Source organism: Narcine bancroftii, chromosome 2, assembly GCF_036971445.1.
Source record: "Narcine bancroftii isolate sNarBan1 chromosome 2, sNarBan1.hap1, whole genome shotgun sequence".
Taxonomy (NCBI): Eukaryota; Metazoa; Chordata; class Chondrichthyes; order Torpediniformes; family Narcinidae; genus Narcine; species Narcine bancroftii.
Genome location: NC_091470.1, coordinates 46,750,506 through 46,777,749, shown reverse-complemented (window position 1 = coordinate 46,777,749; position 27,244 = coordinate 46,750,506). Strand labels below are relative to the sequence as shown.

Here is a 27,244-nt window from a genome sequence, read left to right as displayed (position 1 = left end):
GAGGTGGCCGGACTGCTGCAATGACCACCATGGGGGTGCATGAGGTGGCCGAGGTTTGCGTTTTTGCTCCCACTGCTCAAATGGGCTGCATGTGGATAGAGTCGGGTGGCAGAGTGCAGAAGAGCCAGTCTGCTTCTTTTGCCACATGGTGCAGTTTGGGCAACGTGGACCAGCAACTTGGAAAGTAATAGGGCCTCAAACAGGAAGCACTGTGTGTCCATCTGCAACAGCCACTAGCTCCTGCATCAGTTCTGAGGGGTTGCGATCACCTAGGCTCTGTGTGTTAAGCATGCAAACGGCCCGTTCATGCCGGCTAAGTTCAAATGACTCGAGCAAAAAGTTTAAACATCGTGTACTTGCCATCCACAGATGGGTTGTTCACAAATGGGGTGACTTTTGCTGCTGTGGCGGGGTTCAGGGTGCTGACCATGTGCCAGAACTTCATGTCCTCAGCTGTTATTCCTTGCAGGGCGAACTGTGATTCTGTAAGTTGCAGCCAGCTGCTTGGCTGGTTTGCCTAGAATGGCAGCAAGTGACGCTTACGGCGAAAACTGCCACGAAAGATCTGTTGGTGGCAGCCGCTTAGGCTGTGGACGAGTCGGCAGGATTCATCTTGCTGTGTGTTGTAGGTTCTAAAAACATTAGAACCTGTTTAGGCTCACCACTGTAGCACTGCCAGAGGCAGAACTGCTGAAATAAATACTGTCCACACCAAGCAAATAAACCAGTAACTGCTGTTTATTCAAACCATGCACATTCCTTTTTATGGGAGGTGACAGGCTCACGGGAGTGATGTCATAATGCTGCTGTGAGGTCTGGACGTTTCCCTGACAACACGCTCCTGCAGCCTGGAACTTCTGCATGGTGATTTGGTCCGTTGTGTGCGGGGTTGACCCGGCCCGCTACAGTCTCATTATTAGACATAAATGAAAGTTACATTCTAAAATTTAGTACTACATACAAAAATCTATTTGCAATAGTAATATGTTTGAACAATGTTTGTGGAACAATTTCATAGCCCATATTGTTATCCAACAAGTAATTTTAATAGAGCAAAATTATGCCCAATATTCTTGATATTAATGTCTAACAAATTGAGCTCTGCATCAAAACTGTTAAGTAATTTGCCCCATTTATATTTGTAATGCACTTTTAGGAATTATCAGTAAAAATGTCAAATAAATTTGAGGATGACTTTTTCCAGTTTTTAGAATTCTGACTCACAAGACTCTCCCACATGGGAAGGAGGTTGTTGATGGGATGAGTAGTCCTCAAGGTGGTGTGATTCTTCTGATGTTTACACAGTGCTCTGCATGCTTCATTCGCATGAACCTGTTTTGAAGACCTTTCTGACTGTTACTTCTCCACTTTGAGCAGTCAAGCTCAGAGGCCCCAGGAGTCAGCAGGGATAACATATTTTTCAGAGAGGCTTTGAATACATCTTTTCCCAATCTTGTCTAGTACTTTCTGTGGCAGTGCACTGGGTGAAGAGTTATAAAGTAGAATGAAACACAAAAGTCTGCAGACACTGTGATTGTAGTAAAAATTTAGAAATTGGAGGAACATATTCTGTCTGGGCCCTCTCTAACCAGATGGAATTAACATCGACCTCTGGTTTCCGTTGCCCCCCTCTTCTATCTTGCCCATGTTCTCATTCTCACCTCCTTTTCCCTGTCTCCTTTGACAGAAACAAAAAAAAAAACCCTCCAGCCCTCCCTCCACCAATCAATTCTCTCCTGCCCTCTTATCATAGCAAATAACATAGCAAATAGCAAATTTGCGCCCCTCCCTTCTTCCCTTCACCCCACTCTTTTAATTCACGTGTCTGCCTGCTTTTTGCTCATTCTTCGAAGGGCTTATGTACGGCATCTTTATGTACACTGCGAAACCTGCTGAGCTCCTCCAGTACTTCTATGTTTTTACTGGAGTTATAAAGTAGTTGATAAACATTTTAAGAAATAGGTTCTTTATTGTATTTTCTTTCTCCTGAAACATCTCGACCTGCAGTCAACAACTATATGACAGGTTGCACAAAGCCAAGTTGTGATCTTTACTAATTTACTGTTTTGAAGCTAAACAAGGCTGCTGTATTTAAGGCATAAAGGACAAACTCTAACCAAAAAAAATACCATTAATATAAAGTGCAATATAAAGATTATGCTTGTAGAAAAGTTATTGTTCAAAAGATAAAAAAAATCCAATTCATTGTCACAATAGAACACTTTTGTATTGAAAATAAGATTCAGAACAAATTTTATAAATAATAGATAGTAAGATTACACATTTTCCTTCAAAATTGTTTCACCTAGTAAAACTGGACACTAGTCAGCTAGGAATTATTTATGTAAATGTTCACTATATTCAGTAAGAATCCACTTCTGGATTATTATGGGGACCTAGGCTGAAAACCCTTGGAAAGATCCTTGTACTACACATTGTGTTCAAGATTGTGAAGGACTGCAAATTACCTGCATCCTCCTCTTTCATTCTATTTTCAGGTCAATTATGATCAATATGCTAATGCCAGCATTCGACTTTGCATCAATCCTAAATTACAAAAATTAAGTAATCTATTAAAGGCTCTAAGCAATGAAACTGCAGAGTTAAGCTTTCAGTGACCCTTACTCTCTTAACCCAGGTGTCAGGTTAGACCAGAGTTCTAGATCCTGCAGTACTGATGCAAGGGGAAGAGACAACTGTTAGTACCAGAAACAAAGTGTTATCATTTGCATCATTGATTTCCTGATACAAATAGTTTTGCTGAGCTGAATTACCAGTACGAGCATCAATCAACTGACATATGTTACGCCCAACCTTTTGTCACTCGGCTATTTGAAGCATTTGCACTTTTTCAAAAATATGCTTTGATGATAAATCACCTTTTACAAATCCAACTCACTCTTAAATGTACATTCTCCAATATTACATATTTACAAGATTCTTGGAAGATTTAGAATAATCCATATTAAGCAACGTCATTACATTTTTGTCAAAGAAAACCCATTTTAAGTGAGTGAATACTCTTGATTAGGATGCCTCCAACATATTCTGGCATCTTCTGAAATAAATATTAGAAACAAAGAATTATTTTTTCAGATAATAAAAAGCATGTCAAGACAATCTAGGTATTTCACTGTTGGAATGAGATAAGAGAAAAAAACACTTCTCTTTCTCCCACATGCTCTAATTAATACTTCCTCATTAGGTTCTAGTTTTATTCATGTCCAGCGTGGTATAAAACTTAAAAGCACATAGCAGGAGGTTCACTGTGCAAGAAATATTCCAAATCCTATTCTCCTTTCCACCTGGCACATTTTTGTACAAGAAATCACTTCACAATTTACAAAAACCTCGCCAATTTGCCAACTTCCACATTAGGTAGGTATTGAAAGGATTATTCTTGATCAGTCCGTTTCTGATTTTAAATCTTTCATGACACTTTTCTGACTTTCGTGGTGCCCTTAAGTAGATGACGCACCAAGAGGGCATTCTGAAAATGTGGACTCTGCTGGATATGTTTCCAACATGAACTTTAAAAATAGAACCAGAAATAAAACAATCAAAAAATTAATTTGGCCTCCAATGAAGTTTAAAGATACATTTATGCAAGCTTATGACTATTAGTATAATGCTAATTATGTTTAACGTTATACAGGGACATACTGTTAAAATAGCCAATGGTATTAAAAGCATAAACTGAAAATTTTAAAAATGCAGATGCTGGAAATCTGAAACAAACTGAAAATGCTGGAAACAATCAGCAGACCAGGCAGCATCTGTGGAAAGAGAAGCAGGGTTAACATTTCAGGTCAATATCCTTCCATTGTCTAATTCAGTCTGTCAAGGTGTACATGTTGGACCATCTGGGTCTACAATGAAAAGATTGGTAGCCAGAACAGTAGGATAATTAAATTAATTATGCATAACCTACATTGACTGGAAAAGAAAAATTAATCAGTCAAGATTCCTCACTGAATTCAGTAGCAAATATTCAAACTTCCTGGAGGGTCACTCTGTGACACAGCATGTTCTGTATATTTTGAACAAACACGAATGTGAGTGATTGCAATGTGATACATTTGACTGCACAGCCACGAGTGCAGAGGGAGTATAGTAGGGGATTGAATGCACATTCTTGAGGAGCGTTAGTGTTGAGTGTGATCACAGAGGAGATATTGTTTCCTATCATCACTGCTTTGCCCACTTCAATTTCAACTCAGTTTCTTAGAGATTGATAGAGAATAGCCAGTCTCTCAAAGCAAATTAGAGATTCAGCCACAGAGTTCACTTCCTGGATTGCCACATTCATATGCAACAAAGCAAATTATTTTTCATTCAATTAATGTTCCAGCAGAATTAAATATTCTGAAGTTTAAGAAAGTTACGTACATGACTTACCTTAGTGCAATGAACAATGTTTTTTGGATTTATTGCTGGAATTTTCAGAGCAGCCATCTGTTTTGAAACGAGTAACAAATAAATACATATTTACAAAAAAAAAGTTCAGTTCAAAGTACACCAAAAACACAAGTACGGAAAAAAAAATCTAGATTAATTGTTTGCTAATGGGTTGTTCAAGTCTAACCTGCTTCTATACAATTTTATCCATCTTAGGAGATGAACACTTCATATGGAGAGGACATTAAGGATAGTCCCTTAAATCTACCTCACCGTTCCATTGTAACCCATCTTCTTATACCTGACTTTATTCTTCTCATTGTTACTTTTGGTCACTCAAAATTAAAACTATCGACCTGGATTTAACGGATTTTAATGCAAGAGATTTTCAAATCTTTTCCACTCTTTGCATGTAGAAAGGTCCAATTTTACCCCAAGTCCTAAAGTTAAGTCAATGAAAATAATTTTCATCTATCCAAATCAGTTACATTTAATACATTTTTTAAACATTCTAGATTCCAGGCATACTTCAAGCCTAGCTACTAAAATCTCTCTTTGCAGTTCCACCTTTAAAATCCAGATATAATTTATGTTAATTTATAACAGAACATGCTGAAAATAAATTGCAAGGGATAGGTGATGCACCATCTTCTGATTACACTGGACAACGTAGATTTTGCCTCCTGAACATTTTTGAGTGTATTTTAGAATTTAGGCTGCTGATCACAAAAAAAATCACCTTAAAAATTTTCTCTTATGTACCTTTTTAAAGACATAACCTATTTTTATGATTTCCTGTCATATTTTAAGTCGACTTCAAGCTTATAAAACCATGAAGTGCAACATGTCATTAAAAATTAATTTTCTTCATTCGGACTTGGACTTCATCCCTGCTGATCTTGGTGCAGTCAGTGATGAACCTGGTTAAAAAGTTTCACCAGGACATTGCATCCATGGAAAAGCAGTATCAGGGCAACTGGAATCCATTAATGCTGGCCGACTATTGTAGGACACTGACACAACATGCTGAGTACAAATGAAAATCAGGGGCAAAACATTTTTAGGTCAGTTAACTAACATAATGTGTCAGCATCATTATGCGATTAAACATGCTAAATTCAATAAAAGTTAATGTTTTGCCAACTTCCTACGTGATACTGCAAATCTGAAATTATCTTTGTGTTCAGCTCAACTTATCTATCATATTTCTCATTTTTTAAATTGAGAAAGTAAACCTTTTGTTAAAAAAAAATTGTTGTCCACTGCTATAGGACATTGACCTGAAACATTGTGAACTCTCTCTGACCAAGAGAATTCCCAGCATCTACAGTATTTCTGGTAAATCTGTGCAACATTCTCTCCAAGTCAAAACTTTCTTCCAGGGACTTGTTACAATACTTCAGCTGTGATCTAATTGAAATTCCCTCCAGGTAGAGGGATAAATGGCTTCCAATAAATTCACACCCATGTTTGAACCTTGCCTGGACCCCAAAGTCACTAGGCCATTGGTCACTCCACCAATATTCAATGCCTTTTGAGTTTTATTAGAGAATTAAAAAGTTTGTTTTATTACTTTTCAGCTTATGAAGTAAATCAAAAGTGAAAATGATAGTAGCAAAATAGCTCAAGGCTAAATGGAACAATTAAACTTGTGTGGTACTATATGTTTTGAGTTATTTAATTCAAAAGCATTATGCACTTTCTGAAAATATATTGAATAAAAATTAGATCTCTGGAAACCTGTGGATGATAACATTTTATCGGGAAGTAAATTCAATAACAGTGGAGAAATGTTTTCCAAGTCCTTTTATCCTACATATTTAATGAGGTCAGGGACAAAACTGAAAACATTTTGTCACCACAAGCCTGAAGGGTATTCCAGCTACATTAGTGGAAACTCATTGGTCTGAAAAATTGACTCAGATTCTCTCCTCATGTGCTGTCTGTTCTGTTAAGTATTTCTAGTATCTTCAGTTCCTTCTCTGAATTTGATCACCCATTTCACGAACAAATAATTTCTGATAGTGCTAAACTTTTAACAATTTTATTTTGGTTTTGCTTTTAAAATTCTATTAGCCAACTGTTCTGCTTTCTCATCTGTGCTGGGTAATATTTTGTAAATCCATATAAGATTTCATTTTACCACCTTCTTTCAAAGGTTTAATGTTTCTTTATAATTCTCAAGTCTGGAGCTTAACATTAATCCATTGGCTACTCTATTGCATAGACACCATAACCTGAATGTTTCCTTTATGTTTAGGCTGATGGCCAGGCCACAATATTTGAGATATAAAATGTTAGCAAATGCCTTGGTTTCAACTAATTTTCAATGACATTCATTTCATTGACTTAATGTGGTAAAAGGTTTTCACTCTTTTGTTTAATTGATTTGAATACCCAAACCTGATCAAATCCAACTTAATTTCTCTCCACATTTAAACATACAGGTGAAGACTTTTTAAAGAATTTTACACAGATTCTGTGTTGATATTCACTGTTATTATAATAGTATCCTAGCAACAATTTAAAGAACACTGTAAAAAGATCATCTCAAAGTAAAATAGATTTGCTACTCAGTTACTATTCATTACAATCTTATGTACTAAATTGACATTGCATTTTCCTATGAACTCCTAATTATACTTCAAGAATAACTAATAGATTTTGAGAGTTAACAGTGTTGCACATGTAAAATAAAAAAGTGATTCCATTTTCTACATGTACAAAGGTACGTTATATATTCTATTTGAAAATACAATAAAAAAATCAATCGTTATTCCACCATTTAGATCACATCTAAATTTATTTCAACCTACTGCTCAATAATTGGATAAAATCTTGATGACTGTGTTAACTATACCTCCATAGGAGAGTATAGTTGATTGACAATTGCAGGACTGCACACCTAGGTCATAATGATTCTGTAATAACTGGGAACTCATGGTGATGAACTGATGAGGAGACACCTTGTGAGCAACAGTTCAGAGCAGATTAATTGTTCAAATTGGGAAATGACATTGAGTTTGCTTAAAAATACCACCTGAGGCAGCAGAGTTAGCTTGGAGGTTAGGGCATTGCTATTATAGCACTGACAACCCAGGTTCGAATCTGCCACTCTCTGGAAGGAGTTTGGCTGCATGGGTTTCCTCCGATGTTCAGGTTTTCTTCCATGTTCCAAAGACATACTGGGTTAGTTGATCAGTTGGTCACATGGGTGTATTTGGGTGGCATGGGCTCGTGGGTTGAGGGGACTAAAATTTAAATACTATATTTCACAAATAATAAATAAGCATGGAAAGGAAAATAATTTTAATTGCAGTTCAATTCTAGCAGATGGCTTATGTTCTGAAATCATTATGTTTTTATGTACTGCTATGTTTTTTCTGTTGTACTTTGAAGAAACTGAAAACAGTTACCTTTGGTTTTCTGACTTTTCCTGCCTTTTGATTTCCCAGACAGCACTCGGGAAGCTGTGGGTAAAGTAATTCCTGTAGGTGACACATCACCAGAGTGACTTTGCCTTTGGTCAGGACAAGTGATGTTCGTGTCAGGAATAGTTTGTTCTACAGTTTGTGATACTGTTATTTCAGTGACTGTGTTTGTCTTTGAGTCAGGCAGATCAAATGTAGGGGAAAAGTGCCCAGTGCTATCTTTATTTTGGATATTTATTTCACTCTTAACGTGGGATAAATTCCCATCCAGACAAGTGCCAATAAAAAAATTTTCTTTCTCTCTGTCTACATTGTCCACACATGTTTCAGAATTACATTGTGTTAACTGTTCATTTTCAAATAATATTTCACTGTCAGATTTGGCATCGTCTTGACAAACAACTTCTTTATTTTCATCAGTTACGTGTGCATCAAGATTCTTGTCATTCATTTTTTCATGTTCTGATTTTGTTTCCGAAGCATTTATTTCAGATTTGGATAGATGGCTGGCAGATGACTGGAACGCATTATTCATTATTGTTTTGTCTGGAGTAGGATTCTGTTCAACATCTTGTTGCTGAGTGACTAACATCCCCATGGAAATAGTATCTGTGATTTTGGTTGTAGCTGTACATTGAGAAACCATGGTGCTTTCTTTGTCTTCTGTAGAAGTGTCATTTTTATCTGTAAATACACGAGTAAAACTGGCATTTATGAAAGTGAGAGCTTACTCCATTATTGATAAGAGATAGTTTAAATACTTAAAATTGAAGCCTCTTCCTCTAATTTCACATCATCTAAAATAGCAGCAACCATCACCACACTACACGTTAAAGAAGTACATTAGAGTCTCTCAGAAAGACAATGCTTCAGGAGCTACGCATCAAGTATTTTGGAAATCTTTTACTTAGAAAAGTACATAATCAATACACGCATTCACATAATGGCTGATCAAAATAGTAGAAGGTTGTTGTTGCTGGTAAATAATGACAGCAGATTGGTATAACAAGCAGAGCCACCACCTCACCGCACCAGAGATTTTGATTTAATCCTGACCTTGGGTACCACCAGTCTGGAGTTTGCACATTCTCTCTGTGGCCACATGGGTTTCCTCCCACATCCCAAAGATAGGTTAATCAATCACTGTAAATTGTCCCCAGAGTGTAGGTGAGTGGCAAAATCTGGTGGGGGTTGATGAGAATGTGGAGAGAATGACAAAAAGCTTAATATGGGATTAGCGCACATCAGTGAAGGCCTGGTGGCCTGGATGGCCAGTTTCTTTGTTGCATCTTTTCTGGTACTTTGCCCAAATTTTAACTTTTGATCAGTACACATTCATCTGCAGAGCATTGCTGACTTGCACCTCCAGCAGCCCTGATTTTTGATACCATCCTCGGTTGCTTTTGACTGCATGCATTTCCCTCAAGTACTGTTTCCTCCAACATCTCAATAAACTGATGCAAATGATCTCTTGTTTAAGTAGGTGGCTGGAGAATTGGGGAGGGGGAATTAATGGACATGTGAGAAGGTAGAGGTTACAGGAAACAAATGGGGAATGGGACTGATGAAAATGTGGAAGTCATCATCATTCCTATTTTTAGAAATTGATTTTTATTTCAAAACCCAAAACATTTGTGTGAACAATGTGGTCCCATATGGATTCTTGTAAAACACCATTACACACCTTCTCCCATTGCAAATACCCAGTCATTCATGACTGTCTTGAAACCACTTGGGAATTCATTTTTCTGATTATCCTGGCCTTTACATTTCATTACCCAACTCATTAGTCTATGAATTCAATGTTAAATTTAGGCATACATCATGGTAACATGCACTTTCAGCCTGTAATTCTGCTGCCCAATTACACCCAATTAACTTACAACACCAATACCTCTTGAAGGGTGGGAGGAAACCCATGCAGTCTCTGGGAGGATGTACAAACTCCTTACAGACAGTGCTGGATTCAAACCCTGGTCACTGGCATTGTAACAGCATTTCATTAACCATGCTGCCCTGCCGCAGGTGTTTCGTTGAAGCCTTTTGAAAAATCTAGATATATTACAGGACCAGTGTTATTAAAGTCTACATGCTCTGGATCATTTAATAAAATAATAAGGTTGGTCAAGGTGTTTATTTATTATAATGCATTTTGTTTCTCTATGTTCATCTCAACCAGTGGTTCTCAACCTTTTTCTTTCTATTCACATACTACCCAAGTAATCCCTTACTAACCACAGAGCACCCATGACAACCAAGAAAATGATTTCTTTCCACTAGATCAGTAATCTAGTCTCTCACTTGGTAGGCATTCCATTATTCCTGTGTTGAGAATTAGGATATTTAAATATCTGCCATTGCTTGGCAACCATCTTTATTGCCTTCTTTTCCAGTCCATTGTAGCCAAGCTTGCCTTTAGTTTCAGACTAAAGTTGATTATAAATTATAAAGTCTTAAATAAAGTTCCTTACTCTCAAACTGAATGTCAAAATATCGCTGGTGTTATGCAGAAGTCAGCCCCCCCCCCATCCTACCCCACTGTGAAATTATAAAATGATCTTGTGTGATTGCAGTCAAATGTAATATTCCCCATGCCCTGTTTGATTCCCCACAAATTGGCCCAAGAAACGATCCCATATTCTCTGCAAAGCCAATTATTCATGCGTTAATCAAAGATCAAAGTCCCCCCATCATCATTGTGATACTTTTAGTATATGCACCATTACATTGTCCAGTCTTGGCATTTCTACCAAGTTGCTTTATGACTAACAAAATAGTAAAAATATTACGTGTTTTTATCTGGTCCAAAAATAGAACAAATGAATTTTCCTTCGAACGTAGGGTTTAGGATAAATGATTTTAAAAAAACAATTTGACTTTTCAAATTTAAAGTTGGAATAAAGCAAGATTTAAAGCTATGACTTAAAAAAAAATCAGCTCTGTAAAGATTTGCAACTTATAATTTGCACAAAACCTTTCCTTATTTTTAATATGCACACACCCACCTATTGCAGTAAGCAATTTTAAAGCATGTACACTGTGGCATATTAAACATCAAGCATTGTTGCGTTAACCTCTAAAAATCTTTTATGATTATGCATAGTTGTATTGTCTTCACCTATTGAAAGAATTGAAACAGGTATATGCAATATGAATTAGCTAATTGCTACCTCAAGAAGCCAGTAAAACACAAATCAGGTTACATTTACATTTTTTCTGAAAGTGAATTCTACCAAGTTGAATTTAAGTAAACAAAGCTGGTGTTTTGAAGTTAGATACATGCAGTCACTTGTTCTAACCTGGTGATATATTCCCCTTGCATGTTTCAGTCATAGTTTCATTAATGGAATGTTGTTGAGCAGATAGCTTTTTGCGCTGGTTCCCAGTCATCTTCTTCAATTTAAAACCTTTCCTTATGTCTGACAGAAGAGCATCAATAATACATCCCTCCTCTTGATTTATTTGTGACTTATGAACTGTAAAACAAATCATAATGTACTGGAAATTGTCTGCTTTAAAAAATGGTGCCAAACATAAGCATTATTAATTCAAAAGAAAATATAGTAAAGCTTGGTAAGAGGCAGAAATGTTACAGGAAGTCATTCATGAGCCAGCACCTCTATTTTGCATCAACACTGTCAAATGAGTACTGTAAATGTGTGAAAAAGAAAAAGTGTGTATCATGGCTAATGTGATTTATGGTGTGAAAAAAAAATTAAAAAAAAATAAAATAAAAAACACTGTCAAACGAGTAATTCTATGATACATCTTACAGATGTAGAAATAAACAATTTACCAATGTTATTATAAAACACAATTTCAAAATGCAATAAACCGAGTTGTTCTTGGCATTGAGAAATTAAAAATATTCACTCAATCTATTGCTTACCAATTTGTCCATTTTCTCCCTTTTGCCTTTTAGCTTCCTCCTCCTGAAGCCTTTGTTTCCTCTTCTCCGCTTTTGCAATCTGTTCTGTTCTAAGCTTATTTTCCTTTAAGGAAAAAAAAAGACCACTTGGCTAACACAATCATCCCCAATTTAAAATGTTTGAGATTTGCAGGAATGAAGCTCTCTCTTAGTTTGCTTAATTTCCTCACCTGTGCTGATGTTCAGGTGGTCCTGAAGCAGGACCACGTGGCGCATTCTACTATTTCTTTAGTAGTGCCCCCTTCAACTTGGGATGCACTTTTGGGCCAATTACTACCCTAATTCCACTGACTTGCCATGCCACCTCTAAATGCTTCAATTAAAATAATTCTGGACAAAATGGAGAACCCATTGAAAGTATATTTGCCTGCAATTAAATATACTTTTGCATTCACTGAAGTGTGATGAATTTGAAAATGTATCTAATTATCTAAAAAAAACAAATTGCAAAAAGTGAGCTTCAATATTTACCGAGTCTGTAATGAGCCACATTGGTCTTCCAATTGCTCACGAGTTTATTAAATGAGCGACTGAGCTGCACAGAACAGGAAGATACCAATTTTGGTTCCTTGGTTTGGGAAGGGTAAAATCGAAAGCAAGCCAGCTTCCATTCCAATTACTATTCAGAAATCCTTGTTGAAAATGCGCATGCAGTGTTACAGCCTGAAATTTCCACAAAGGATCCTACGTTTCCAGGAACTCCCAATAAAGTATATGTAGGAATTTAGAACTTCAAAGAGGCTGATTCCATGGCATGCATTTCTGGAATAAACAGTTCTGAACATTTAATTATGTTAAGTTTCTGGATGTCAGTGACACTCAGAGACATTCAAACCATTTAACAACTTTGAAACTGGTGTACCTAGGAAAGCTCACACAGTCAGAGGGAGAAAATGTAATCTCCATACGCACAGCACCTCAGATCAGGCTCAAAAAGCAAGCATATGAAGCAGTGGGAAATGGGAATCTTTGTTGTAATCTATCAAATCTCTCCTAATCCCCCTCTGCCCAGGGAAAATGACCACTGATTCCCTGACCAAACCTTGCAACTAAAGTTCTTAATTTGGTAATCTCCACTGAAACTTTTCACTTCTTTGCTAAATTGTGGGATCCAAATAACTACCGTATATTTTGGTGCATATGTCAATTCATTTTTCAGCTGAATTTTAAGAGTTTTATGGAATATCTGGGGTATGTCGAACCCCATTTTTCGGGCTGTTTGGGCCTCCCAGGAACAACCCAAATATTAAAAAAAAACCCAAAAAACACGCCAATCGCAAATAACAAAGTTGTAAATTAAGTTTAAAATAAAGCATTGGCCTACCAGACAGCAATGTAGCTGGAACGCCGACATCGCGCTCCTGGCAGAAGCAGGAACCTTGGCCTACCAGGCAGGAGTGGTAATGGCGACCTCAGAGTCCCAGGTAGGAATGGTTATGGCAGCACTCAGCAGTGGGGAGGTGTTTCCAGCATTGACTTATGTGCCGAATTGACATCAACTTGTTTTCTTTTGGTGAATTTAAAATCTCAAATGTATACCTGACATACAAGTTGACCCCACCCATTTTGAGAAATATTTTTAGGGTTTCACAACTTGACTTATACACCAGAATATACAGTATACTAGATGTAATGTTCAAGTAATGATCTAACCAGAGCTTTACAAATTTTTACCCAATATCTTTATTAATGAAGCCATACATATGTCCTGCCACCTTCCCTACACTCCAGTTCCCTGAATTGCACCAATAAGTCTGTGTTGCCTCCCCCATCCCATCTGCCACAATACATGACCTCACTTCAATAAATTATATTCCACTTACTTTCTGATCGATGGTGTATTGCAATTGCATAGTATTGTCCTCAACCCATTTCCTTTGTGTCCAGGTTTGGCATCACTAGCACATTTTGATATTTAAATTTAAACATGGTAACATCCTTTTGGCCCATGATGAATAATTACACCCAATTGAACTTCAAACCACCCCACCCCATTTTGAACGGTGGGAGGAAACCGGAGCTCCCGGGGAAAACCTTATCGGCTGTGCAGGATTCAAACTTCGGTCCTGATTGCTGGCTCTGTAACAGTATTTTGTGAACCGCTTTGCTAACCATATCATATATTCCTTTCTCAATATTTTTATTAATTTCATGTAGCAAATGTTGCATAGCTAAATAAACATGAATAGAACAATAATCAAACTTGTATAATACTAGTGACAGTAAGGACAAAACCTACGGTACTTTTAAAATACATGCAAGAATAAGAAACTTGTTATTCTCCAAAATCGACCCCCTAGCTGCAGAGGCTGTTGGCAAAATACATAGGCGACTACCTGATAATGAAAAGAAAAATAAACAATGATATAAAAAAAAAATCAAAACTGAGTTAAGCTTACAAATTTGGAAAATAATTAAGGACAGAGGCCATATGGGTGGAGCCAAGAGGAAAGATGTGAGCACAATCTTATTCACAAATTTAAGAGAAGGTTGGATGTGTACGTGGAGGAGAGGGGGTTGGAGTGTTATTGGCGGAGAGCGGGAGGTTTGAGCTAGTGGAGTTGTTCTAGTGAACCAGTGCGGACTCGAAAGGTCAACCTGGCCTGTTTCTGCTCTGTAAATGGTTATATGGTTATATGATAGAACCCCATAAAGAAATAAAGTTTACATTCATTGCAATAGTGGAACATCTAAGTTTTTCTAAAGACAAACAAGCCATCATATCAGACAGCCATTTAGAGTGAGTGGGAGGGACAGCATCTTTCCATTTCATTAGTATGGCCCTTCTGGCAATTGGAAGCAAAAGCTACTACATGAGATTGTGAAGAATTAAAAAAATCAGATGATTGGGCCCACATATTCTAAACAGGGCAATAAAAGGAGATGGAGGCAAATTAATATTAAGAACTAAAGATGATGTACAAAATGGACCTTCCCAATAATTGAGAAGAGAAGGATGGACATAACCTAAGCATATATTACAATGAACCATCTTCAGTTTTATCTTTATCACATTTAGAAGATAAGTGAGGATAGAATTTAGCCAATCATGTTTTGGAATAGTGAACACGATGTATTATTTTAAATTGTAATAGCAAATTTCTAGCACAGAGAAAGATGAATGAATACATCTCAAAATAGAATCCCATGTAGTCTCAAAAAATATTTGTTGGAAATCATGTTCCTATAATTTAAAAAAAAATCCCATTCAGGGAATTAATACAGGGCAGACAACAGTTATTTATGGTGCAGATGAAAACTATACATCTCCCTATAACATTAAAATCCAAGTCCTGAGGAAGTCTCTAAAATACAGTTTTAAAAATTCCTAATCTGTAAATAATGAAATAAAAATGTCTGGATAAATTAAATTTAGCAAATAGTTGTTCGAAAGAGGCAAGGGTATGATCGATAAAAAGGTTCAAGAAAGATTGGATAACCAACTTAGACCATTGATAAAAACCAATATCTTGAACTGAGGGAGGAAAAAAAAATACTTAAGATAGATCCAACTAATAAGTATCTAAGACATCCAAAACGTTTCCTAAATTGAAACCAAATTCTCTATGTATGTCTAACAACAAAATTATCCTACAATTTGTGCTCCAAGTATTGAAATAAGGGAGAACTTTTTAGAAGATTTAATTTCTAAATTAATCCAACCTGAAGCACCTGAGAAAACCTGATGATGAATAAAAAAAAATAACATATCTGATATTAACTGCCCAGTAGTAAAATCTAAGATTTGGCAAGTTTCCATTTTTATTAATATTTTGGTTTTTTTTAAAAAACAACAGGAAAACTGGTAGAGCTTTAAAAATGTTTAATAATTTTGGCAGGATATTCATCTTAGTAATATCAACACATCCAATTGAGGACACTGAGGACTTCTTGACATGATTCAGTAGGGTCAGAAAATTTTCCTTAAACAGGTTATTAAATTCCTTATTGATGGTAATACCCAAATAATTAAGTTGATTATTGACTATTTAAAAGGAACAGAGGAATCTAAAGAGTTAGAAGAGTCCAGCACAAACATCTCACTTTTCTGTAAATTTAATCTGTAACCTGAAAATTGACCAGATTGCTGAAAAAGAGTTAAAATAGATGGAATTGATCAATCTGAATTCAATACATGCAGCAAAAGGTCATCTGCATGAAGAGATACTTTATGGACACCTCCAACTCTGGTAATTCCAGTAATCTCATCCAATTGTCAAAAAGCCATGGTTGAAGGTTCTAATGCCAGGTTAAAATAACAAAGGGCTTATAGGGCAACCTTGTCTAGTTCCACAATGCAATTTAAAAGGCCTGGATAAATTGAATCAGTAAAAATTGAAGCTGTAGGAAATAAATATCAATTTATTTCCAATTGATAAACTGAGGACCAAAATTAAATTTTTCAAACACTAAATAGATATTCCCATTCCACCCCATTGAATGTTTTTTCAGCATCTAAAGAAAGAGTACATTCAGAGGATGGAACTGCAGGGGAGTAGAGAATATTTAACAAACGGTGAACATTAAATTGAAAGTGATGACCTTTAATAAACCCAATTTGATCTTCAGTGATGATAAGAGGTATAATAATTTCTAGCCTGGTGGCTAAAATCTTAGATAATATCTTTTAAATATGGACACTAAGGGAAATTTGTCTATAAGAGGAGCAGTTTAATGGGTCCTTATTCTTTTTAAGTATTAAAGAAATTGAGGCTTCATTAAAAAAATTCTGGTAGATTCCCACTTGCTAATGATTGAGATAAAGCTAAATCCAATTGAGGTATCAATAGGTGGGAAAATGTTTTACAGAACTCTGCAGAGAAGCCATCTGGTCTGGCAACCTTGCCGGACTGCAAAGAGTTAATAGCTGCAGCAGTGTTGCTAACAGAGATAGGCTGTTCCAGCTTTAGTTTGTTTTCTGTAGAGATAGTAGGAATATTCGCTAATGCAGTCCAAAAACTGCATCGTAGACGTTTGATCATTAACCAAATCAGAACTATACAAGTTAAAATAAAATTGGTAAAATGTCTCCTTTATTTCAGCATGATCATTTACAATCTTACCATCAGACTTACCGATCCCTGTAATAAGTTATTTAGCTGTGTAACTTTTAGTTTGGCCAGCTAATAGTTTCCCTGCCTTATCTCCATGAACAAAGAATTTAGATTTACTTTAAGAGTTGAGTCTGTATGGGGTAACAAGACACATCTAATTTTAATTTCGACCCTCTTTTTAAAAAGCTCAGGTTTCGGAGTTAGGCATATTGTTGCTTAAATATGCTTAAATTGATTAGTCAAATCATCTTTCTCAGAATGAGCTTTCTTTTTAACATTGGCAGAAAAAGAAATAATTTGACATCTAATGAAGGCTTTAAAAGCATCCCAAATACTAAACTGGATACCTCCAGAGTAGAACTTTTACTAAAAAAATCAATGTGATCTTTCATAAATTTCAAAAAATAGTAAAATAGTGTTAAATCGCCACTGCTTGATTAGTATGGGCAAATCCGGTACATTAATAGACAAGATCACAGGGGCATAATCAGAAATTACTATAATTTTGTATGTACAGGAATCAACAGAAGAGATCAATTGTTAGTCTATAAGAAAGTAACCAGTACGTGAATAGGTATGGTGGACATTAGAGAAAAAGAAAAATTCCTTGTCAGTAGGATGGAGAAATCTCCATACATCTATGACATCAGATTGTAACATAAAGGAATCTACGAGTATAGCAGACTTGTTTAGGTTAGCAATTCTAGAAAATGAACGGTCAAGGACAGGGTTGCCAGCTATTTTTTGACACAATCAAGTTGCCAGCTTTTTTTGATTTTTTTTTTCAAAAATGATACATAGTAACATTTTAAATGTACAATATAATAAACTTTTGTTGCTGGCCTATTATTCAGGAATACACAGTTAAGTATGGTAGAAGCGAAAAAAGCTTAAAAAAATTGAGGGTCATCAATATTAGGTCCATAGATATTTACAAAAACATCGGACAAGATTTAAAAAATGGCCGTTAGTGACCGTATTCTAAATTCCAATATCCAAGTAATTAAAATCAATGGTCCCTGCAGTGATTGTTCACTGATCTGAAAACAACATTTCCTCTCAGGCCTATTAATGTGTTGTCTGATGACTAGTTACAAAACTTTATCCACCAGTGTTGTTAAACTTAATGGTCAATACTCAGAAGGACTGTTCTTAGAGTAGTTCTTAAAAAGATTGAAAGTTTCCAGAGCTCTGGCACCTACCTCATATCTGAGCATGGTTGGAGATATTCTCCACTTCCATGGCTCTACACCCTCTCCACTCCAACATTCTGCAGAAATTTGGAACATAAGCCTTCTGGAACAGGTGATTTCATCTACTCTAAGGAAAGCCAGTCTTTCCAACATATCCAACATCAATTTCTACACTCTCCTATGTCTGCTTTTTTCTAATAGTTTTTTTATTTAAGTATAATTTTCCTTAGGAAACACAATGCAAAATATTCTTTATGTATTTCAATCTTGACCAGCTCTTCTCAACTTTATTACTTCTTTGTCCCTGATACACAGCACCCTGTTTCTTTACACCTGTTTACTATTTAACTACTAATAAAATATTTCTGAATATCCTTTTATATTAATTGCTCTTTTTGTAATATTTTTTCCAGTCTCCTTTTTCTCTTCATTCTCCCACCTCAGTGCATTTTGCCTGAGTCTCATAAAATATAAAAAAAAAACAGGAATGGGCCCTTTCAGCCCACTGCATCTACACTGACCATGATGGCTACCTATATGAGGCAGTACTCCTCTGCCCCTTTTCTGTCCAAGTACCTGGCCAAATAAAGTTTTAAACATGATCATTACATCTACTTCCAGTTTCTCATCTGAAGATTTCACCTGACATACATCATTTGCCTTTTATTTTGTTTCGTGGCATTTCCTACCTCCCTTGCCAGCCAAGGAGCCCCATCCAGTTAATATTTGTTTCCCTTTTACTCCATTCAGATCCCCTCCCATCGCATTCAGCCCTTTGAAAGTAATTCTACTTCAGATTGTTTCAGCCTTTCTACATTAGGGCTGCAGGATTAGCATAGTGGTGAGCACAACGCTATGACAGCGCCAGTTAAAATCCAGTGCTGTCTGTAAGGAGTTTGTACATTCTTCCTGTGTCTCCATGGATTTCCTCTGGTTGCTTTGATTTCCTCCCACCGTGCAAAACATATGGGGGTTGGAGGTTAATTGGGCAGCACAGACTCGTGAGCCAGAAGGGCCTGTTAGCACGTTGAATGTCAGAATTTTAATTTAAAATATAAATAAACCTTATATGATGGTTATGCTTAGGCAGCTTCATCCACCATCAATATCCTGTTTGGATGAGTGTGCACAGGTCAAAGAAGTCTTCCTGGATACATTACAGAATTTTCTCCTAGTTCATTCCCTTTAGTCCAACTTTATTCAATATTTGGATAATTGAGGGCCACCAGTGTAGTTATTACACTTTGCCAGGTTTTCATTCTCACTCACTAACTGGAGACCTATGATTATACCTTTTCCGCTTCTGAATTCTATCCAAATATTTGCTGTCTTTGTATCCTCAAAAACATTTACTTTTTCCAACAATAGTGTCTTCATTAATCAGTACTTCCACTCCACCTCTCTTTATTTCTTTCCAATCTTTTAAAAAATACATTGCATTAGTGAACATTAAGCACTTAGTCTTAACCATAACCATACAACAATTACAACACAGAAACCACCTACCTGCACCCTGCCTGTAACCCTCCGTTCCCCTCCCATCCATATTCCTATCTAATTTTTCCCTTAAATGACAAAATTGACCCTGCTGCCACTACTTCTCCTGGAAGCTCATTCCACACAGCCACCACTCTGAGTAAAGAAGTTCCCTCTCATGTTACTTTTAAACTTTTTCCCCTTAACTCTTGTTGCAATCTCTCCTACTCTCAATGGAAAAAGCCAATCCACATCAACTCTATTTATCCCTCTCATAATCTTAAATTATCAAGTCCCCTCTCAACATTCTATGCTCCAAAGAATAAAGACTTAATTTGCTCAATCTTTCTTTGTGATCTAGATTCTGAAACCCAGGTAACTTTTTCGTACATCTTCTCTGCACTCTCTCTCTACCTTGTTGATATCCTTCCTATAATTTGGTGAACAGAACTGCACACAGTACTCTAAATTTGGCCTCACCAATGCCTTGTACAGTCTCAACATCACTCCTCAACTCCTATATTCTTATTATTGGGCCACAATTGCTATTGTTTCTACATTATATTACTTCAAGTTGACTTGGGACTGCAGCTTTTATCATACTTAATGTACATAACCTCCCAAGGATGTTGGGAAACATAGAGACTAATGCAAGGGAGGAACTGAAAGAAATCAGTATCTCTAAGGACATGGTCTTGGGGAAATTGATGGGATTGAAGGCAGATAAATCCCAAGGGCCTGATAATCTACATCCTAGGGTACTTAAGGAAGAGGCCATTCAGATAGCAGATGCTTTAAGAATTATTTTCCAGAACTCGATAGACTCAGGATCAGTACCCATGGATTGGAGGGTAGCTAATGTTACCCCACTATTTAAAAAGGGGGGTAGAGAAAAAGTGGAGAATTATAACCCGGTGAGCCTTACATCAGTAGTGGGCAAAATGAGGGAATCCATTATTAAGGATGTAATAGCGGAGCATATGACTAGCAGAGAAGGGATCGGATGGAGTCAACATGGATTTACAAAAGGTAAATCGTGCTTGACAAATCTATTGGAATTCTTTGAGATGGTGACAGGTAAAATAGATGGGGGAGAGCCAGTGGATGTGGTGTACCTGGACTTCCAAAAGGGCTTCGATAAGGTCCCGCATAAACGACTGGCTTCCAAAATCAAGGCTCATGGGATTGGGGGAAAAGTACTGATGTGGATTGAGAACTGGCTGGCAGGTAGAAGACAGAGAATTGGGATAAGTGGCTCGTTTTCTGAGTGGCAGGCGGTGACCAGTGGGGTGCCACAGGGATCTGTACTGGGACCCCAGCTGTTGACAATTTACATTAATGATCTGGATGAGGGGATTGGATGTAATATCTCCAAATTTGCAGATGACACTAAGCTAGGAGGGGTTGTGTGCACAGAAGAGGGGTCAGGAAGCTCCAGTGTGATTTGGATAAATTGAGGGATTGGGCAGATACATGGCAAATGCACTACAATGTGGATAAATGTGAGGTTATCCACTTTGGTAATACAAACCAGAGGGCAGATTACTATTTGAATGGCAATAGATTAAGAGATGGGGAAGTGCAGAGAGACCTAGGGGTACTTGTACACCAGTCTCTGAAGGCAAGCATGCAGGTACAGCAGGCGTTTAAAAAGGCAAATGGTATGTTGGCCTTCATATCAAGAGAGTTTGAGTATAGGAACAAGGATACCTTACTGCAGCTGTACAGGGCCTTGGTGAGACCACACCTGGAGTATTGTGAGCAGTTTTGGTCACCTTATCCAAGGATGTTCTTGCAATGGAGGGAGTGCAGAGGCGATTCACCAGGCTGATACCTGGAATGGCAGGAATGACTTATGAGGAAAGATTGCGCAAATTGGGATTGTACTCACTGGAGTTTAGAAGATTGAGAGGGATTCTCATAGAGACATAAAATTCTGGCAGGACTGGACAGAATGGATGCAGATGGGATGTTTCCAATGATGGGAAAATCCAGAACCCAGGGCCATGGTTTGAGGATAATAGGCAAACCATTTAGGACCGAGATGAGGAGGAATTTCTTTACCCAGAGGTGGTGAATCTGTGGAATTCATTGCCACAGAGGGCAGTAGAGGCAGGTTCATTAAATATATTTAAGAGGGAATTAGATACATTTCTTCAGTATAAGAGTATTAAAGGTTACGGAGAGAAGGCTGGGACGGGGTACTGAACTTTAAGATCAGCCATGATCTCATTGAATGGCGGAGCAGGCTCGAAGGGTCGAATGACCTACTCCTGCTCCTATCTTCTATGTTTCTATGTTTCTATGTTTCATAAAGACTGACATGAAATATTGTATGTCTTTTTATTCTTTGCATTCCTTCCTAGTCTACTTCAATCCAATACTCCTTTCTTCTCCAGAGTTATTCACACTTCCATTCCTTGATGCATCTTTTTCTTCTTTTATGTATCTATTTACTTATTCTCACCATTTGAAATTTTAGTTTAAACCCTTCCCAGCCACACTAGTAAATCTCCCAGCAATGATATTGATCTTAATCTTGTTCAAACTATCCAATTTGGATGTCTGTAACCAGGGGTGCGGTGCTATTTTTTTTTTTTTTTTTAGGTGCCAGAGCTCATCAAAAACAGTGACAAGGACGTGCTGGAGCAGCCCTCTGAGGGGCCTTCCAGTGAGCTCTGGCAGCACTGCACCCCTGCCTGTAACCGTAGGAGAACTAATCCTATTACCCTCAAAGGTGAAACTGTGCCTCCTGCGCAAAGTCTCGAGCCAAACATTAGTCTTCCTCAACTTCCTGTTTTTTAAAAAACTCTCAGTTTTACACAGACAGACACACAGACACAGACACAGACACACCTTGCTCCTTAAAAAATCTAACCTTGAATGGAGACGAGATGCAAGTCGGTTTTCAGTAGGAGAGAAAGCAGATATGGTTCTCATTTAGACATGAAGTATGAAAAATTGACATTAATCCAGAAGGGAGCAATGCTGCCAGATGGAAGAGGCAGCAATGTTCCTCAAGTATGGGTTGTATCTTGCTCTTCCAAATTCCGACCAACGATTGTTGACTGCTTAGAGTTTGTCCAGCATTTTATTCAAACTATTTATCTTAGTTGTGCACTCATCTCTGAAGAGTAATTTGGAATAAATTCCTTACTTTAGAGATGGTTTTAGGACATTGCATGGTAATCTCAGCCAAATACTTCATAGCTTTCCTATTATCTCAAACTTTGACTTGCCTTTGCTCCTTTTTTCAATGTCAAGCAAGTCCATGCCAAGACCTCAAATGATCATTTCTCTGCTACCGACTCTTCAAAAAAATGTATGGAATCACGCCACATAGGACTATTCCTGGTGCAAGCTGAGGGACCTGGTGTTAATTGCATGAACCCTTTTTCTCAGGTACTTTGCCTTCTGCTCTGGACTTACTATTGAATCCACCAACTGAACAGGAGATTAATACTTTGGCACAGGCCTTCCAGCTTTTTGCCATGTTCCATGTTGCAAGGCTGACCTATGCTCTTCAGTTGGCCTGTAGTTTCCTATAGCATCTCTGGCCAATAATGAACACATTCCAGGCTAATACCTACCCACAGGTCATATCCTGGCATTGTTTTGCCAATTTCTATGACAGTGTATCAGGCTAATGTCATAAAACATCAATGTATTTTTACAGCAATATTAAAACTCATCTCAAGTCAATTTATGCAATCTTAAATAAAGTTCTTCATTTCAAAACACACAAAAACTTTACACTGTATGCTAAACAGAGGTTTATTCACAGAAGCCATGATGAGTTACCTTCATTGCTTTCAGGAAACATTCTCTAAAAGTTTTGATGGTTTGGAAAAGATCTTCAAGTGAAAATTTCCCAATGTCATCGCAGAAATACACCGCCAGTTTCTTTCTCTCTGTCTCAATCTCTTCTAGAAGTTGTTTCAATTCAGTTGTTACAGATAGGCTTTCCTGAAAATAATAGGTTATATATTTTAAATACAAGAGTTTTATAATAGGCAGTTAAAATATTAAAACTTAATCTTAGAGTTGTTGCTTTGCTTACTTGTATGGGTTTGTCAAACAGTAATTTTACATCATCAATTGACGATTTGACGATGCCACCAGTCTTCTTGAGGCGTTCCAAAAGGTTAATCGTATCAGTCTGAATTGAATCCACACTAAAGCTGTCAGTAAATATAATTTTGAATATAAAAGCAAGGGCAAGTATTTGAGAACAAACACTGCAATGTTGGCCTGTTACGAGATGAGGAATTCCATAATTGAGATTCTACTCTTTGGGGAAAATCAAATTTCAGTTATAGTTTCCTTTCATCAGTCTGAGGACCTTGTCGTTCTTTTTCCTACAGTCCAACTACAAATATTAGAGACTTTGTCTTTTTTACTGGCCCCAGATGTTGCACTTTTGGACAAGATTTAGCATTTACACAGGAATAAACTGTGTTATTCGCCGAATACAATATCTGTCTGTGGTCCTATAAATAATCCTTTCCAATGTGTTGAAGAACCATCAATGTGTTGATTTGAATAACATCAGGCATTTGTCTGTGTATTGTCTAGTCGGTCAATTCTGAATACTGGTTTTCAGTTTTCATTGAATAGTTGTCATTATTTTACAAGTAGTACAAGTAGAATATATATTAAAAAAATCTTCAAATGGAATTCTTACCCTCCTGCTTCTGAAATACTTTCCAAGTCATCTGGAAGATTCAGAAGATCTGGATGGAAATTTTCAGCCTCCTTTCCCATACAAAATAAGAAATGGTTATGTACTTAAAAAAAAGATTAAAAATAACAAAGTAGAATGCAACAACTGGAAGATGTTACCTCTATCATATGATGCAGCAATGTGATCCGAGATTGGTTGGCTTTTGTCTCAGTAAGTTTAAGAAGGGTATTTATTTTAAATCCCTTTGCATTTCCAGTGTGACTTCCCTGAAGAATCAAGAGAATTGGGAAACCAATTAAAATGAATGCAGCAAATATTAGGTGTAATATTATAATGCACAGATTCTTCTTCTGATCTTGCACACATTCGACAGCAAACTGTGTTTTCATTCATGGAGAAACAGGAGGCTGCTGGAATCTGGAGCTAAAAAGAACAAACTGCCGTAGGAACTCGGTGGTCGAGCAGCATCTGTGGGAGGAAATGAACCATTGACATTCCATCTTGAGACCCTGCATTGGCCCTGAGAGTGAAGATGGAAGATAGCCAGTGTTTGGGAATTAAAATGGGTGGTGTGATGAGTAGTGGGAGGAGATAGATGAACCAAGGAGAGAGAGACAGAAGGGTTATAACGCAGATGAGTGATAGGTGCAAAACGTCAAGTGAAAACTGGACAGAGGATAGTGTGAAGCTGCCAGAGGAAGACAAGTGAGAACACAAAATGCTTGCTGACCTCAGCTGAAACCTGATAAATAGTGGGTAAAATCAGTTAGTAGATGGAAGCAGGAGGAAGAAGAGGGCAAAGATAGGAGGACTGGCAGTGGATCAGGGGGAGAGGGTAAAGAAATAAATTACTGGGGATAAGGGTTACCTGAAAATGGAAAATACAATGTTCATACCACATTGGTCAATGAAGATTTAGTTTTTTTGAATACTTTTGGATTCATGGAGTCACTAGATGAATTTTGGGCTACTGATCACAAAAAAGCACCTTAACATTTCTTTTTTCTCTTTAAAAAGATGTAACCTATTTTTGTGATTTCCTGACACAGTTTAAGTCTATTAGTATATTGCCCACAAATATTTTGGTCAATCCAAGCATACCAGCCACTTAGTGCAGGTGCTATGCCAATGTTCTCTTAGGCCTGGCCATGCTTAGTTAGGATAGATGCAGACAAGCTATAAAAGCAGCTCATATATACAGATGCTGTGCATTACATTGATACAGATGGAACGCATGTTAATGTGCACATTCTTCAGACAATGGCATAGGGAGTGTACTTAACAATAGCATTTATCACCTTCAGGAAGATTCAATACAGTAGAAATGTCTTGTCAATGTCACAACAGCTTATATACATGCTATTACATTTGCGACCATGGAAAAAGTGATATCAGGGCAACTGAAATCCATCAATGCTGGCCAACTATTGTTGGACACAGACACGAGGCGCATCAATGCTGAGTAAATATGAAATTCAGCGGTCAAACATTTTTAGGTCAGTTGAACTAACACAACATGTCAGGATCATTATGTGATTAAATATGCTAAATTCAATAAAAGTTAATTTAATGTTTCTCCAAATTCCTATGTGATACAGCAAATCTGAAATTATCTTTGTGCTCAACTTGAAGTTGTCTATCATAATCCCCAAATTTTTCCTCAGGAAGCAAATCTTTTGGGGGAAAAAAAATTGTTGCCTAGAGCCACTGGTACCATTATTGTTGACTGACCCCAATGCAATACAAGCAGTTTCTTTAGTTTGCACTGGGCCTCACTCTGGCAATGGAGAAAGTGAAGGACAGGTTGGTGTGGGAATGGAAAAGGGCGTTGAAGTGACATGCATCTCTGAGCTTGGATTGTTCTGATGGACAGAGTGCAGGTGCTCTGCAATTCACTGCTAAATCTGTGCTTGGTCTCATATAGGCAAAGCAGGCCACATCAGGAGTACCGAATGCAGTAGGTGACGTGCATGTAATCCTTGCCTCACATAGAAGGGGCTTTTAGGCAATGAGGAAGGCAGTCTAAGAACTTCCTGCAGACATGAAAAGGTGGATAGGGAGGGACAAGTAGACTAGGAAGTTACAGATGGAGTGATCACTGCAAAAAAAGGGAAAAAGGTGGGGAAGTGTGTTAGTCATCAGCACATCCTTTGTTAGTTGTGCCAATTGCAATGGGATCCCTCCACAAGCCAAATCATCTGCTCTTCTCTCCTCTTTATATTGGCCATCTTCCCTCTCCTCTCTTCATCCTGATGCAGGGTCGCAAAATATCAATTAATTTCTGCCTCACAGATGCTGCTTGACTAGTTCTTGACCAGTTCTTCCAGTAGTTTATTTTTTCTATTAATATTATAATAACAATTCAAATAACTTAATATTCAAGGGTACTCAATCTTGTAATGAGTTCTAAATAACTATATATTTAATATAATTTTAAAATTTGGACATACAGTACAGTAACAGGCCATTTCGGCCCATGACCCTGAGCCGCCTAATTACACTCAACCCCTGGTATGTTTCGAATAGTGGGAGTAAACTGGAACATCCAGAGGAAACCCACGCAAACCCCAGTCCCGATCATTGCTGCTGTAACATCGTTGTGCTAACTGCTACGCTAATCATGCCACCCAAAGAAAGGATATCAACTTAGGTGAGGTGGAAGCTGTATCGGTCAAGTTGTGGAACACTGGAGAGAAGAAAGCATTAATGGGAGTGTGTGCAGACCCCCAAACAATAGTAATGACATTAGGGATGGCATCAAGAAATAAGGGAAGCATGCAATAAGGGTATAGCAGTTTTTATGGGTGACTAATAAGCATGTTGATTGAGAGAACCAATACAATGGAGAAGGAGTTCCTCGAGCATCCAAAGTTTGGTTTCATTGACCAATGTACTGTATTATAGGAGCCAACTCAAGAGCAGATAATCCAAGACTAGGTGTTGTGCAATGAAGCAGGTTTAAATAGTATCCATGTTGAATGTGGCCCTTAGGGAAGAGTGACCACAATCTAGTCAAAACCATCGGAGGATTGAGAGAAATTTAGAATTCAATGCTCATTAACCTCTACAAGGTCACCTCT

At 37.4% G+C, this 27,244-nt stretch overlaps 1 protein-coding gene across 2 annotated transcripts in view; it reads right to left on the bottom strand.

Annotated features, from left to right (window-relative positions):
* Window positions 1-720: 720 nt before the first annotated feature.
* Window positions 721-27,244, bottom strand: part of inf2 (inverted formin 2) — an 81,035-nt gene continuing 54,511 nt past the window's right edge. The window contains exons 15-23 of one of the 2 annotated variants that reach the window (XM_069916554.1): window positions 24,323-24,430; window positions 24,165-24,235; window positions 23,541-23,661; window positions 23,282-23,446; window positions 11,719-11,821; window positions 11,129-11,305; window positions 7,815-8,513; window positions 4,399-4,455; window positions 721-3,058 (exon numbers count right to left, since the gene is read on the bottom strand). In XM_069916554.1, coding sequence (XP_069772655.1) covers window positions 4,400-4,455; window positions 7,815-8,513; window positions 11,129-11,305; window positions 11,719-11,821; window positions 23,282-23,446; window positions 23,541-23,661; window positions 24,165-24,235; window positions 24,323-24,430 — 1,500 coding nt within the window. In that variant the 3' untranslated portion in view covers window positions 721-3,058; window position 4,399. Of the gene's footprint in view, window positions 3,059-4,389; window positions 4,456-7,814; window positions 8,514-11,128; window positions 11,306-11,718; window positions 11,822-23,281; window positions 23,447-23,540; window positions 23,662-24,164; window positions 24,236-24,322; window positions 24,431-27,244 lie in introns of both variants that reach the window. The other variant, XM_069916553.1, reaches the window with a different exon arrangement.